The sequence below is a fragment of the Impatiens glandulifera genome, chromosome 4 (genome assembly GCF_907164915.1).
Source record: "Impatiens glandulifera chromosome 4, dImpGla2.1, whole genome shotgun sequence".
Taxonomy (NCBI): domain Eukaryota; kingdom Viridiplantae; phylum Streptophyta; class Magnoliopsida; order Ericales; family Balsaminaceae; genus Impatiens; species Impatiens glandulifera.
Genome location: NC_061865.1, coordinates 20165073 through 20178064, shown reverse-complemented (window position 1 = coordinate 20178064; position 12992 = coordinate 20165073). Strand labels below are relative to the sequence as shown.

At 30.1% G+C, this 12992-nt stretch overlaps 1 protein-coding gene across 1 annotated transcript; it reads left to right on the top strand.

The window, feature by feature from the left end:
- Positions 1-10932: 10932 nt before the first annotated feature.
- On the top strand, positions 10933-12144 carry LOC124937075. Its single transcript, XM_047477587.1, has 3 exons — positions 10933-11589; positions 11681-11820; positions 11890-12144. Exons 1-3 carry the CDS (start codon positions 10968-10970, stop codon positions 12124-12126), a joined length of 999 nt encoding a protein of 332 aa, XP_047333543.1. The 5' UTR covers positions 10933-10967; the 3' UTR covers positions 12127-12144.
- The last annotated feature ends 848 nt before the right edge of the window (positions 12145-12992 follow it).

Here is a 12992-nt window from a genome sequence, read left to right as displayed (position 1 = left end):
TCATTTTGGATTTTGTTTAAAATTACGATTTTTATTCTTTGGTACCTTTTGAGTGAGCTATTCTGATTCAATTTATAGCCTATGTTTTCTTATTTGCTGACTCCTACGGATTGTTAAAAGCATAACCCATGGGTTTCATCAAAGACTAGAGTTTAAGAGTACATATCTTTTCTTTCTAAGGATCTTTTAACTTTGTTCATTTCTTTTGAAGATTAGTGAATTTGGTGTTTGCTGGTATATTGAGACCAGAAGGCAATGGATGCTTGACATAAAGGACTAATAGGGGGGGAGTGGATGCCTTATTCTTGGAGGAATGAGTTTTCTTTGCTGAATATGCTTGACCAAGGATTCCATTGCCTTCGGTTGAGAACAACAATGCCGGATATTCATAATGGACACCAAATGGGCAACACCGCAGCAGTATGACAAGTTAGACATTATTTAGCAGATAATGCTGGTAATTGTTGACATGTTGATTTCCGATTTGATTATGAGCTTGTTTTAGATTGGTTACATACTTATATAGAATGATATTTGAAGTACTGATGGCATCAATTTATCAACATTATTGTATCTTTTGGATCATCTATAATGTATGCATTATTTTCACCCTTGTTATGCATTGCAAAATAATGATAAATTTTTTATGTAGGTTGTATCATGCTAGTAAAGTCATGTGATCATGAGAATAGTACACTAACCAATAGTCAGGTTTTCTAATTCCATGATCGACCAACAGGCACAGTATAATCTAAACTCTTTCGCAGAGTTTTGAATGTAGTTGATCATTTTGATGTTTTTTTTTTTAATTTATAGTGATATAATGTTTTTATTAGCTTGTTTTCAATGCTGATATGTGACTTTCATGAAATTGTGGATTAATGAAAGTAATTTCACTTCATTTAAAAAAATAAACAGGTTTGTTTCACTATAAGGATACATATCCAATGCTCATCTGTGCAAAATGTGGGTGTAGGCATATGTTGACGAATTTGGATATGGAGTTGGTGGTTGTTGGGATATAAACAAAGACCTTCACTTCAACTTAAGACGTTTTAAGTGAAGTTTTTTAATACTCTTCTCTAATAACTTAAACGGTTTTTCATTCTCTAATTGGAGTTTCGTGATAAAGATGCAGGTACAGGGGAGAACAAGCTGCAGAAGAATCAAACGAATATATTGCTGCTGCTCTCAAAGGCTCGGATTGGTTTTACTACAAATAGTTTTCTTAGTTGGAATGACTGAATTGCTCCAATTTAAAGATGACATTAAGTTCACTAATGGGGTAACAAGAATTAAGATACAAACAAAGGCACAAAATATAATTATTACAAATTCAACAAAAGGAAAAATCTTGAGACTGTGTTTAGGGTGAAAAGAGGAACTTTATAGCAAAAAAGAAAGATTATAGTTCTTAAGATATTAAATATATCCTCTAAATGACCTGGACAATCAAAGAAGTTCCAATGAAGAAGAATATATAAATACCCAAAAAAAATATCCCAAAAAACATACATAGGAAAAGAAAGATTTCATTAATTGTCAAATGACTCAAATATATTCAAATAATTTCAAACCACATTAGAAGATTTAAACAAGCAAACTGACCAACTAAAACTTGCTAAGCACTTGATTCATTCAAACACCAAAAACTTGTATGATTTTTCATTACAAATAATATCACATGATTCAAAAGAGGAGGCAATAATACATTGATATTATCAAAAACAACTTCCAAAACTCAAGCTCTTTATACATACAACACTTCTCTAGTGTATTCATGAATAATGCCAATAACAACAACTACAACATTAAATGATTTTTATATATGGAATCAATCCCCCAACCCTATCCAAATGCTGCAAATATATAGATAACATAATCCTTATTCAAAATAGCAATAATAAGAAAGTAAAAAAAATGCACATTAAACCAAAGTGTACACCATTAGAAACAATCGAACATGGAAAGAGAATAAAGTGTGAGGAAATGTTAGTGTATTTGATCTGGACTTGGGAAACCTTTGTATTGATGCTCATTTCCCTTGTGTAAAGATTTTTGAGCACCAGTTTCAGTTCTCAAAGAATGGAATAATGATATTTCATGGGATACTAAAATCCCTTTCTCAGTGTTCAAAGATGACTTACTTGGAAAATGGGAGAAGCTTGGCCTGGAAAGATTAATGGTCATGGTTTTGGTTATTATTTTATAATGTTCAGGATGGGCAGTGATATTGATGTAATTCTGAAATGTGATTTTACATTTATATTCAATCAATGTTTATATTACCCAAATTGAAATTCAATACGAATGGAGGCCAAATAGATGCCTAAGATGTAATACTTTTGTGCACTCCATTAAGAAATGTCCTCATGATATGTTTAGAAGTAACCATATCTTAAATCCGATAATCAACGAGAGTGACAAAGAAAGCATTCCTGGGCTACAAGAACAAAACATTAATTATAGTAATGATATAAGTGAGAAAGAGGAGGAAATTCTGCTTAATGATATAAGTGAGAAAGAGGAGGAAATTCTGCTTGTGGTGGCACAGGAAGCTGAGGTGAAGGGCATGGGTGTGCTGGTGAATGAAAAGTAGGGTAAATCTGGTAACAATCAGGAAAATATGCAAGAGAAAGTTAGGGAAGCTGAGTTGAAGGATATGGCTACACAGATGGAGGTGGTTCTTGAGAAGTCCGATGATAATGGGGAGAGTAACAATGGAGGAAAGGCTATTACAAAATATGTTGCTGGTAATGATATAATTCAGGTCCTATGGATGGTGATGAGAACAGTTGTCCTCAATTGTTCAATGTTATGGAAAACAAAGGTAAAGACTCTGAAACAGATAAGGATGCTGAAGAACCCTATACTAGGCATATGTGTTAAAAATAATAAATAATTAATAATCTTGGAAAACATTTAATGTGATCGTGAAGCTCAATAGTTGAAGATGAAGCGTGAATGAAGATGAAGCTCAAAAGATGCATTGTTTAGTGTCATAAATTGTTTAGTGTCATAAATTGTATTTAATTTGAGTTCTAGATCCTTCCTATCTTTTCCTTTAAATTGAAAATCACTCATTAGTTTTTCAATATATCAAAATTAAGTGAGCTGTAGTTACTTAAGAATTTATCAATAAAATCATATTTTCCTAGTTATAATATTTTCCGCACCAACAAATTTGGTATTAGAGCAAGGTTACGTTTCAATCTTGAAATGACATCTACTCTATTCTCATACTCTCCAAGTCAAGTTCCTATCTTTGAAGGCGAATTCTATGAATTCTGGAGCAGCCAAATGGAAACATTTTTTATATCCCTAGGTTTTTGGGATATGATAGATGAAGAAGAACTTGATGTGCCCGATGAAGACGACGCAGGATACGCGAAATTTGAAAAGGATCTCAAAAAACGAGATGCATTAGCTTTGCGCTATATTCAACAAGGAGTTGGGAAAACCATATTCCCTCGTATTTTTGGATTAAAAAAGGCCCAAGATGCTTGGATGATATTGAAACAAAAATTTCAAGGTACGAAGAAAACGATCGCATTAAAACTCCAAGCCTTATAGAAAGATTTTGACAATCTAAAGATGGAGGATCGAGAAAAGGTACAAGATTTTTCTTCTCGTGTTTCTACTATTGTTATTCAAATAAAAAGCAGCGGAGATGAAATCAAAGACAAAAAGGTTGTTGAAAAGGTTCTTCGAAGCCTTCCTCAAAAGTTCGATCATGTTGTTGTTGCGATTGAAGAATCAAAAGATTTATCCAAGATGACAATATATGAGTTGACTAGATCTCTTCTAGTACATGAACAAAGAATTAATCGCTCTTGTACTCCATCAACTGATCAAGCCTTCAAATCCAAGCAAGTATCAGATGCGTTTTCAAGAAGTCATCACAATAAATTTGGTAAGAAAATGAAAAGACATTCGGTTGGAAAGGCAAAACACCACAACAATCTGGTGATTCTTATTCCTGTATCATTTGCAAGAAATCAAATCATGAGTCAAAAGATTGTTATTTCAAATGCAAAAGATGTAAAATCTCTAATCATTCTCAAAGGGATTGTCGATTTCAAAATCAAGAGAAGAAAGAAGATGATGCAAAATTTGTGAAAGAAGATTATGACGTTATGTTTGTTTCTTTAAATGGTGAAGAGAAGTCAAAAAGTCGATGGTATCTTGATAACGGTACTAGCAACCATATGACCAGCAATAAAAATATGTTTGTGGAGCTCAACTCCGACATTACTTCAACCGTTGTTCTTGGAGATGGTTTTTATCAAGATGCGAAAGGAAAAGGAACCATTGTTGTTCCAACTTTGGGAGGTAATAAAAAGTTTATCACGGATGTTCTTTATGTCCCTAATATTTCATATAATCTTCTTAGTATTGGACAACTTATTAAGAAGGACTTCTCGGTATATTTTGATGATGAAAGATGCAAAATATTTGACAAAAAGAAGAATGTCGTTGTGTCAACTGTCGAAATGAAAGATAAGACTTTTTCTCTCACGTTTTCATTGAAAAGTGATTGTGCTTTAAAAGTGGAAAATGAATATTTGTCTAAACTTTGGCATCTTCGATATGGTCATCTAAATCAACGGGGACTTCAGCTGCTAAAAGAGAAAAATATGGTGGTTGAACTTCCTTCTATTCAAGTGATGAATGATATATGTGAAGGTTGTATTTATGGAAAGATGCGCAAGTTCCCATTTCCCAAAACTACTTGGCGAGCAAAAGGACCACTTGAACTTGTCCATTCTGATATATGTGGCCCGATGCAAACTCCTACTCCTGGAGATAAGAGGTATTTCATTCTCTTTGTTGATGATTATACAAGAATGATGTGGATTTATTTCCTTAATCAAAAGTTCGAAACATTTTCTATTTTCTTACGATTCAAGTCTCTAGTTGAAAAGGAAAGTGGTCATATACTGAAGTGCTTGAGAACTGATCGTGGAGGAGAATATCTCTCAAATTCCTTTACGGAATATTGCAAAGAAAATGGTATCAAAAGACAATTAACCGTCAGTATATCTCCACAACAAAATGGCGTAGCTGAACGAAAAAAATGTACAATTGTAGAGATGGCGAGAAACATGCTGAAAGAAAAGGGAATTCCAAATCTATATTGGGCCGAAGTTGTTCACACAGCTATATATATTCTCAATCGATCATCAACCAAAGCGGTCAGAAATAAGACTCCATTTGAAGCTTGGTATGATAAAAAACCCGTCATTGATCATTTTAAAATACTTGGGAGTATTGCTTATGCTCTAATCCCATCTCAAAGTCGGGAGAAGTTTGAAGAGAAAGGGCAAAAACTTGTGTTCATTGGCTACAGTGATGAATCCAAGGGATATCGATTGATGAATCCATTGACCAACAAAATTATTGTATCTCGAGATGTTATTTTCGATGAACAAGATACTTGGATTTGGAAGGGGAAAGAAGTTGAAGACTTGGGATCACAACCATTTACTGATCCAATTGCATCCCAAGCTAGTACATCCCAAGCTAGCTCATCTCAACCTTCTGCACAAGACTCATAACCTGATTCAGATAGTCCTCCAAGAAAGACCCGAATAGTTCAAGACATTTATGATGAAATTGAGTTTGGATTATTTTCTTGTGAGCCACAATCATTTCAAAAAGCTTCTCAAAAAGAATATTGGCAAAAAGCAATGAAGGACGAGTTATCTACAATTGAGAAAAATTCAACATGGGAACTCGTGGACCTGCTAGATGGAAAAAAAACTATTGGTTTAAAATGGGTTTACAAAGTAAAGTACAGTGAGGATGGTTTGATTCAAAAACATAAAGCTCGACTTGTCGCAAAGGGTTATTCTCAACAACCGGGAGTTGACTTCTCAGAAACTTATGCTCCTGTTGCAAGAATGGAGACAATCCGTACTTGTGTAGCCATTGCAGCTCAGTTGGAGGTAAATGTATTTCAACTTGATGTAAAATCAGCTTTTCTAAATGGAGAAATTCAAGAAGAGGTGTATGTTGAGCAGCCCAAAGGTTTTGAGATCAAAGAAAAAGTTTATCGACTAAAAAAGGCATTGTATGGGTTAAAGCAGGCACCCCGGGCGTGGAACAACAAAATTAATAGCTATTTCATCAAGAAAGGTTTTAATCGAAGTACAAGTGAAGCATCTCTCTATGTGAAGACTATTGAAAAAGATTTCTTGATTGTATTTTTATATGTAGATGATCTCATCTATTTTGGAACAAACAAAGCTATGGTGGCAGACTTCAAGAATCAAATGATAAAACAATTTGAGATGACAGACTTGGGACTCATGAAATATTTTCTTGGTATACAAGTTAAGCAAATTTCAGGAAGAATCTTTCTATCTCAAGAAAAATATATTGAAGATCTGCTCAAGAAATTCAATATGAGTCAATGCAAGCCCCTCTCCACTCCTATGGCGTTGAATGAAAAATTTCAAGTTAACGACTATGGTGAGAAAGCTGACTCAACTAGTTATAGAAAGTTGATTGGTTCCTTAATCTATCTCAACACGAGACCGAATATCACACATTCGGTAAGCTTGCTTTCTAGAATTTTGAATGAGCCAAGTCAAATTCATTTTGCAGCCGCAAAAAGAATCCTTAGATATCTTAAAGGCACAAAAACTCAAGGCATTGAATTCAAAAAGGAAAGTGAATGTAAGTTGGTTGGGTATACAGATAGTGATTGGGCAGGCTCGATTGATGATCGAAAAAGTACCTCCGGTTATATCTTTTGTCTTGGATCAAATGTAATATCATGGAGCTCAAGAAAGCAGAAATCTGTGGCATTCTCATCAGCCGAAGCAGAGTATATAGCATGTACTGATGCAGATTGTGAAGCTGTTTGGCTTCAAAGAATTTTAAAGGACATGAAGTTTGAGCAATGTGAGCCGACAATTATTCATTGTGACAATATGTCAGTTATTGCAATGACAAAGAATCCTGTTTTTGATGTTCGGTCCAAACATATTGAACTACGACATCATTTTATTTGAGATTTGGTTATTCAAAAAGTAATTTCCATGAGGTTTATAAAGATGGAGGATCAGCCAACAGATATCATGACCAAAGCCGTCACGATTGACAAGTTCGACAAATTCAAGAAGAAACTCAAAATTACTAATTAAGAGAGGTTGTTAAAAATAATAAATAATTAATAATCTTGAAAAACATTTAATGTGATGGTGAAGCTCAATAGTTGAAGATGAAGCGTGAAGGAAGATGAAGCTCAAGAGATGCATTGTTTAGTGTCATAAATTGTATTTAATTTGAGTTCTAGATCCTTCCATCTTTTTCTTTAAATTGAGAATCACTCATTAGTTTTTCAATATATCAAAATTAAGTGAGCTGTAGCTACTTAAAAATTTATCAATAAAATCATATTTTCCTAGTTATAATATTTTCCGCACCAACAATATGATCTCAACAGGCCGACCCTAATCCATTTAATAAAATAAAGAATATATTACTAGTGTTTTAAAGTATAAAATGATCTAGCACAGTGATTTAGAATGAAAACTTAGGACTCTAGTCCTGGGATCTAATCTCACCCAGGGCAATTCAAAGCTCGGAGCCAACCCTGAATCTTAGTGTCAATGACTAGTGTGGATTGTGAAAACAAAATTATGGAAAGTGAGGAGGCAAGTGAAACAAATCCGAGAACAAGTGAAAGTAAAAATCCTACTATGCAATCATCATCTAGTGAAACAGTTCAATATATATATGGTTTTGAATATCCTTTCAAATGTTGTGATATTGGAAGAACCGATTAATGATGGGGCTCGATGGGTCCTAAGTCAGCTATAACTAAGTGAAGAGCTAAAAAAAGGAGTAGGGAAGTGTACGAGGAGGAAGGCATATAATCAAACTCATTTATCCATTCATGAACATACTAACATGGAATATTAGATGCTTGAATAATCCAATAAAGTGTAGAGTAGTCAGAAAGATTATTGAAATGCAAAAGGTCCCAACTATTGACATACTGGAAACTAAAGTCAAGTTGAAAAATGTTGTTGGTATTGGTTCTTTTTGCCTTGATGGTTCTTGGAAGTTTATTCATAATTCTACTAATTGTTGAGGCATAATCTGGATTTGATGTGAAATACAAGATTAATATGCAATGTTTTTGTTTGGCAGTTGTCTATATATATTTATTGAAATAGAGTCCCATAACGAAAAGGTTGCCTTTATTAATATTGAAATTGGATTTAGTTTTATTTCTTTTGTTTATTAAATCATGTAAAAGAATTTTAATCAAATGTGTTTCTTTAATTTGTATTTCAAATATTGAAATCTATTTTACACATTTGATGTGATGAAGTTATCTCAAAGTTTTTTCTCTCATAAAATATACAAGATTCACAGTGTAATTTTACAAAACAAAATATTTTATTAATTTGAATACCTATCATTATTTGTTTTTTTAACATATCACTTATCTTTGTTAGTTTGTGTTGAAAACACACTTTGTATTTGTTAGTTGGTATTATTGAGAATGTCTAATGAATATATTGAAAACGTGTGATCCTACACATAAAAAAAACTCATATTTAAAGTAGGTCAAAGATAGAGAGTTATTTTAGTCATTTTTTAGAATAATCTTAGGTATACAAAAAATGTATTTGTTGTAAATATTAAATATACCAAACATAATGAAAGTGATAAAAACGTGTCTTCCAACCCCTGTGAATTAATTAGAGTTATATATATATATATATATATATATATATATATATATATATATATATATATATATATATATATATATATATATATATATATATATATATATATATATATATATATATATATATATATATTTAAACACTCATGTTATTTTCTAATAATCCAAGATATTAAAATAATTAAGGCTAAATTGACATTCCACCTTTGTACTACAAAAATGAATATTTATGAAGAATCCAAAATAAAATGTACAATCAAAGAATTGAAAATAAAATGTACATTAGAATCTTAATCTTAAAAGATGGGCAAAAGTAATGTCATGAATCATCAATAGTAAAACAATCACAATAATTTTCTTATTTGGAAAGTTATTTTCACTTAAAAAAATTATAACATTATTTAAAATTTATGAAAATATATTTTTTCATCTAATATCAAATATATTATAATTCAGAAATCTTCTAACCCATTAATATACTTCAAGTTAGATGAGTATCTATTATAAAATTAATAATTTAATGTTTAATTTTTATTAAAAGAAATCATATTATGAGAGTTATAATAAAAGAATAGAAAAAAAAGAAGAATTAATTCATTTTTACTTTTTATTTTAAGGAATTTTAAAAACAAATGATCTGATTTTGACAAAATATTAATTTTTATAAGTCTCCTACAAGTTTAAAAGAATAAAAACATTATATACATTGCTAACATATATTGCCTAAAAAAGAAAAAGGAAAAAATAATCATACAGGTCTAAAAATAGTATTGAAATTATTAAATGTATTCATTATTACACATTATGAACATAAAATAAATAACTTTACTCACTTTATGTGCCAGGTGTCTACTAACCATTGGTTGGTTAACATCACACAAATATCGTGTTTCTTCCTCCAGTCAAACTGTATCACACTACGTAGTACTAACAGAGGGTTGTGATCTCCTACAGCACTTGGTGCACCAATCACAGTGCATCACATCACTTAACAAATAATTAAAAAAAATTCTTTAAAACTCTTACAAAAACATATTATTTTGTAATATAAAAGATATAAATAATTTTAAACCAAATTTTATATTTTTATAAACCGGACTTCATTTGAACCCAACAAAATTTGTACAGCTGAATAAAAAATATATTCAAATAATGATTAATTTATATTATAAATATACCAATTTTATTCAATGTTTTTGTTCAATAAATAAATTTACTTAAAATTATTATATTAATATTTTTATTTTATTTCTTTTAAAATTAGATATTAAATAAAAATCATTATATATATATATATATATATATATATATATATATATATATATATATATATATATATATATATATATATATATATGTGTTTTAATATTTAAATAATTGTTAAACCGATCTAATATATGATATATAGGATCATAATTTAGTATTAACCACATAATAATATTGATCAAATTTAACCATATAAAAAATACTGACTAAAGATTGATAAGTACAAATTTTGGTGAGACCTTTCTGGTATTTAAATTTATTTAAACTTAATTACCCTAAGTAAATTTTGAATTGAGTATATTTACAAATTATTTTTCCACATATTTAAATTGAATGGATAATTTCAATATTTCATCAATGAAAATTCTTCCCTACAATATTTTTTTTAAAATTAATATATTTCTCCTTTTTAAATATCTCTTTAAATTAAAATATATATTTATTGATGTACAAAACAAGAAACTAAGTTGAAAACAAACTAGATATTAACTAATTTCTATTCTTCATTACTAAAAGCAACTGACAAGTGTTTTTATTCTATTTTCTCAACTCTCGAAGATCAACAAGGTAAGTCCACTTTCTCTCTCTAGAAATGTAGCACATTTGTCTGTTTGTTTGTTTGTTTTCTCGGACCCATAATAGGTTTAATTAATTTTCTGTTTTTGTATGAATTTGAAATTAGGGTTTATGATCGATGATGGGTGGCAGCGGAAGAGCATGTTCAGTCTGTAGTCAGAAATGTGAACTTGTTCATGGTAATTACAATGAAGAACGAAACGACGTCGTTGATGATCCCCTTCTTCGTAAACTTGTCTCCTTTTTCAAAGTCATGATCGATGCTACTTTCTTCAAGATCATGGTAATCTTCTTCTTCTCCATTTATTCTTAAATCTCTGTTTGTTTGTTTGTTTGTTTTCTTTGTTTGTTTGATTTTTTTTTTATTTGATTGTTTCAGTTCTTGCCTCCTAAGTTTGCTCGACAAATCTCAAACATGGTGGGTGAGAAAATCCAACTTGAAGACATCACAAAAAAGATTTGGACAGTAACAATATCCGAGGTTGAAGGTTCTTTAGCATTCGAAAATGGTTGGGATTATTTTTCAAATGATCACAATTTGGAAATAGGCGATTTATTAGTTTTTGAATGGGTCAAAAGTTCTCATTTCTCAGTTCAAATCTATGATAGAACTGGTTGTCCAAGGTTTAAGTTCTCGATGAACAACAACATAATGAAAAGGAAAAGAAACATCAACAAATCTACAAACATTGTTCAAGACATGAATCCCAACACCACTACTGTTGTTGTTCCTCACCCTGATTTCGATATGAATTATTCGAAATCTGGAACAGAGTTTACAGAGGAAACATTTTACATGATAAATCGCATAAACAACAACAATAGTAATAACATTGTTGGATGTCATGAAGATCAAAGTCGAAGAAGTTTGTTATTCGACTTGTCGAGTTTTGAGAAACCGAAAACAATGATGTTGCCTCTGCCTCTACCTCCACGATATGATCATAAGGAATCTGTTTTAAGAACTTCCCGACTTCTTTGTGATGCTGTTTGTAAAGTCCCCCAGCCAAAGGAAAGGATCAAGACCACACCATGGGGTTAGTTTTTATTATTTTTTTCTTGCATTAAATAATTATGATCATCAAAGTTGGTTTTATCTAATAATTATTTGTTGTGATGAAAATGCAGTTGTTAATGATACTAAGATGGTGGTTAGGAATCATCAAACTACTAGAGATCAAGTTCATCTTCCTTTATCTGTTAAAAGAGAACCAATTGATGCCAATGATGTTCAATTTATTATGTCGGTCACTTGGAAAGGATTACTGGTAAACTTTGTTTGATCATTAATGGTGCTTAGTTATTAATTACTAATACAAAGTTTAATGTTATTGTAGAGCATATCGAGAGGATTAGAAGATATTTTGACAGGATTATCGAGGAAAAGGACAAAGATCATTCTTCTTCGAGGATATGATATTTCATCGATGCCTGTTCTTTATCACGATGGGTTTCAATCGAAATTTATTGGAGATGGATGGGAGGCTTTTCTCAAGATAAATAATGTCAAGGAAGGCGAATGTGTCGTGTTCAAACTCGAGAACAAATCCGAATTTATCTTTAGTAGGAAGTAATCATTTGTTTATCTTTTGTTGCATCAATGGTAGTACTAGTAATATTATGTTAGTTTATCTCATTGATTTTAATTAATTATCCGACTTTTGAAATTTGCTGGTAAATTTATGTTATATAAATTAGTTATTATTATTTTATGAATCCATTATTATGAGCATAACACTTTCAGTTTATTATGAGCATAACACTTTCAGTTTGATAAAGGGATGTAAATCTATTTGAGAGCATTCTTACAATTCATTAAATCATTTGAGTTTCAACATTAAAAAATGTTATTAAATATATATGTATGTTAAAATATTATTTAATTTAAAATAATATTTCAATAAAAAAAAAATTAAAAGTCTTTTTTTAAACTGAATATAAATATTTTCAAATTGTACTAGTGGCGGCAGGGATGAATTCATTGTCATTTTCTTTTTTAATGCTTTACCTTTTAGATTTATATTATATTTAATATTATTTATTTACTTACTTAAGCAACTGTTATATAGATGAATTTAAAAAAAACAAATTAATAAAAATAAGAAAGCTTTGTAAATGAGAGAATATTATAAGTAAATGTCATTTTCAAAAGAATAATAATAAACATGGGTGAATTGGGATAATTTGGTTTGAAATAATTTAGGTTGATGTTATTTAAATAATTTTTTATTTTTCTTATGCATTTATTTATCAATAAAATCAATTTATTTATTAATTAAAATATTAAAATACTTTTAATTTATTTTTTAAAATAAATATTTTTTTATTAAATACTAATTCTATTTAAAATAATTTTACTAATAACTCAACTTATCATTATCTTATACCAAACAAGATTATTTAAATAATCAAAATAAATTATTTAAAATATATTTTAAAA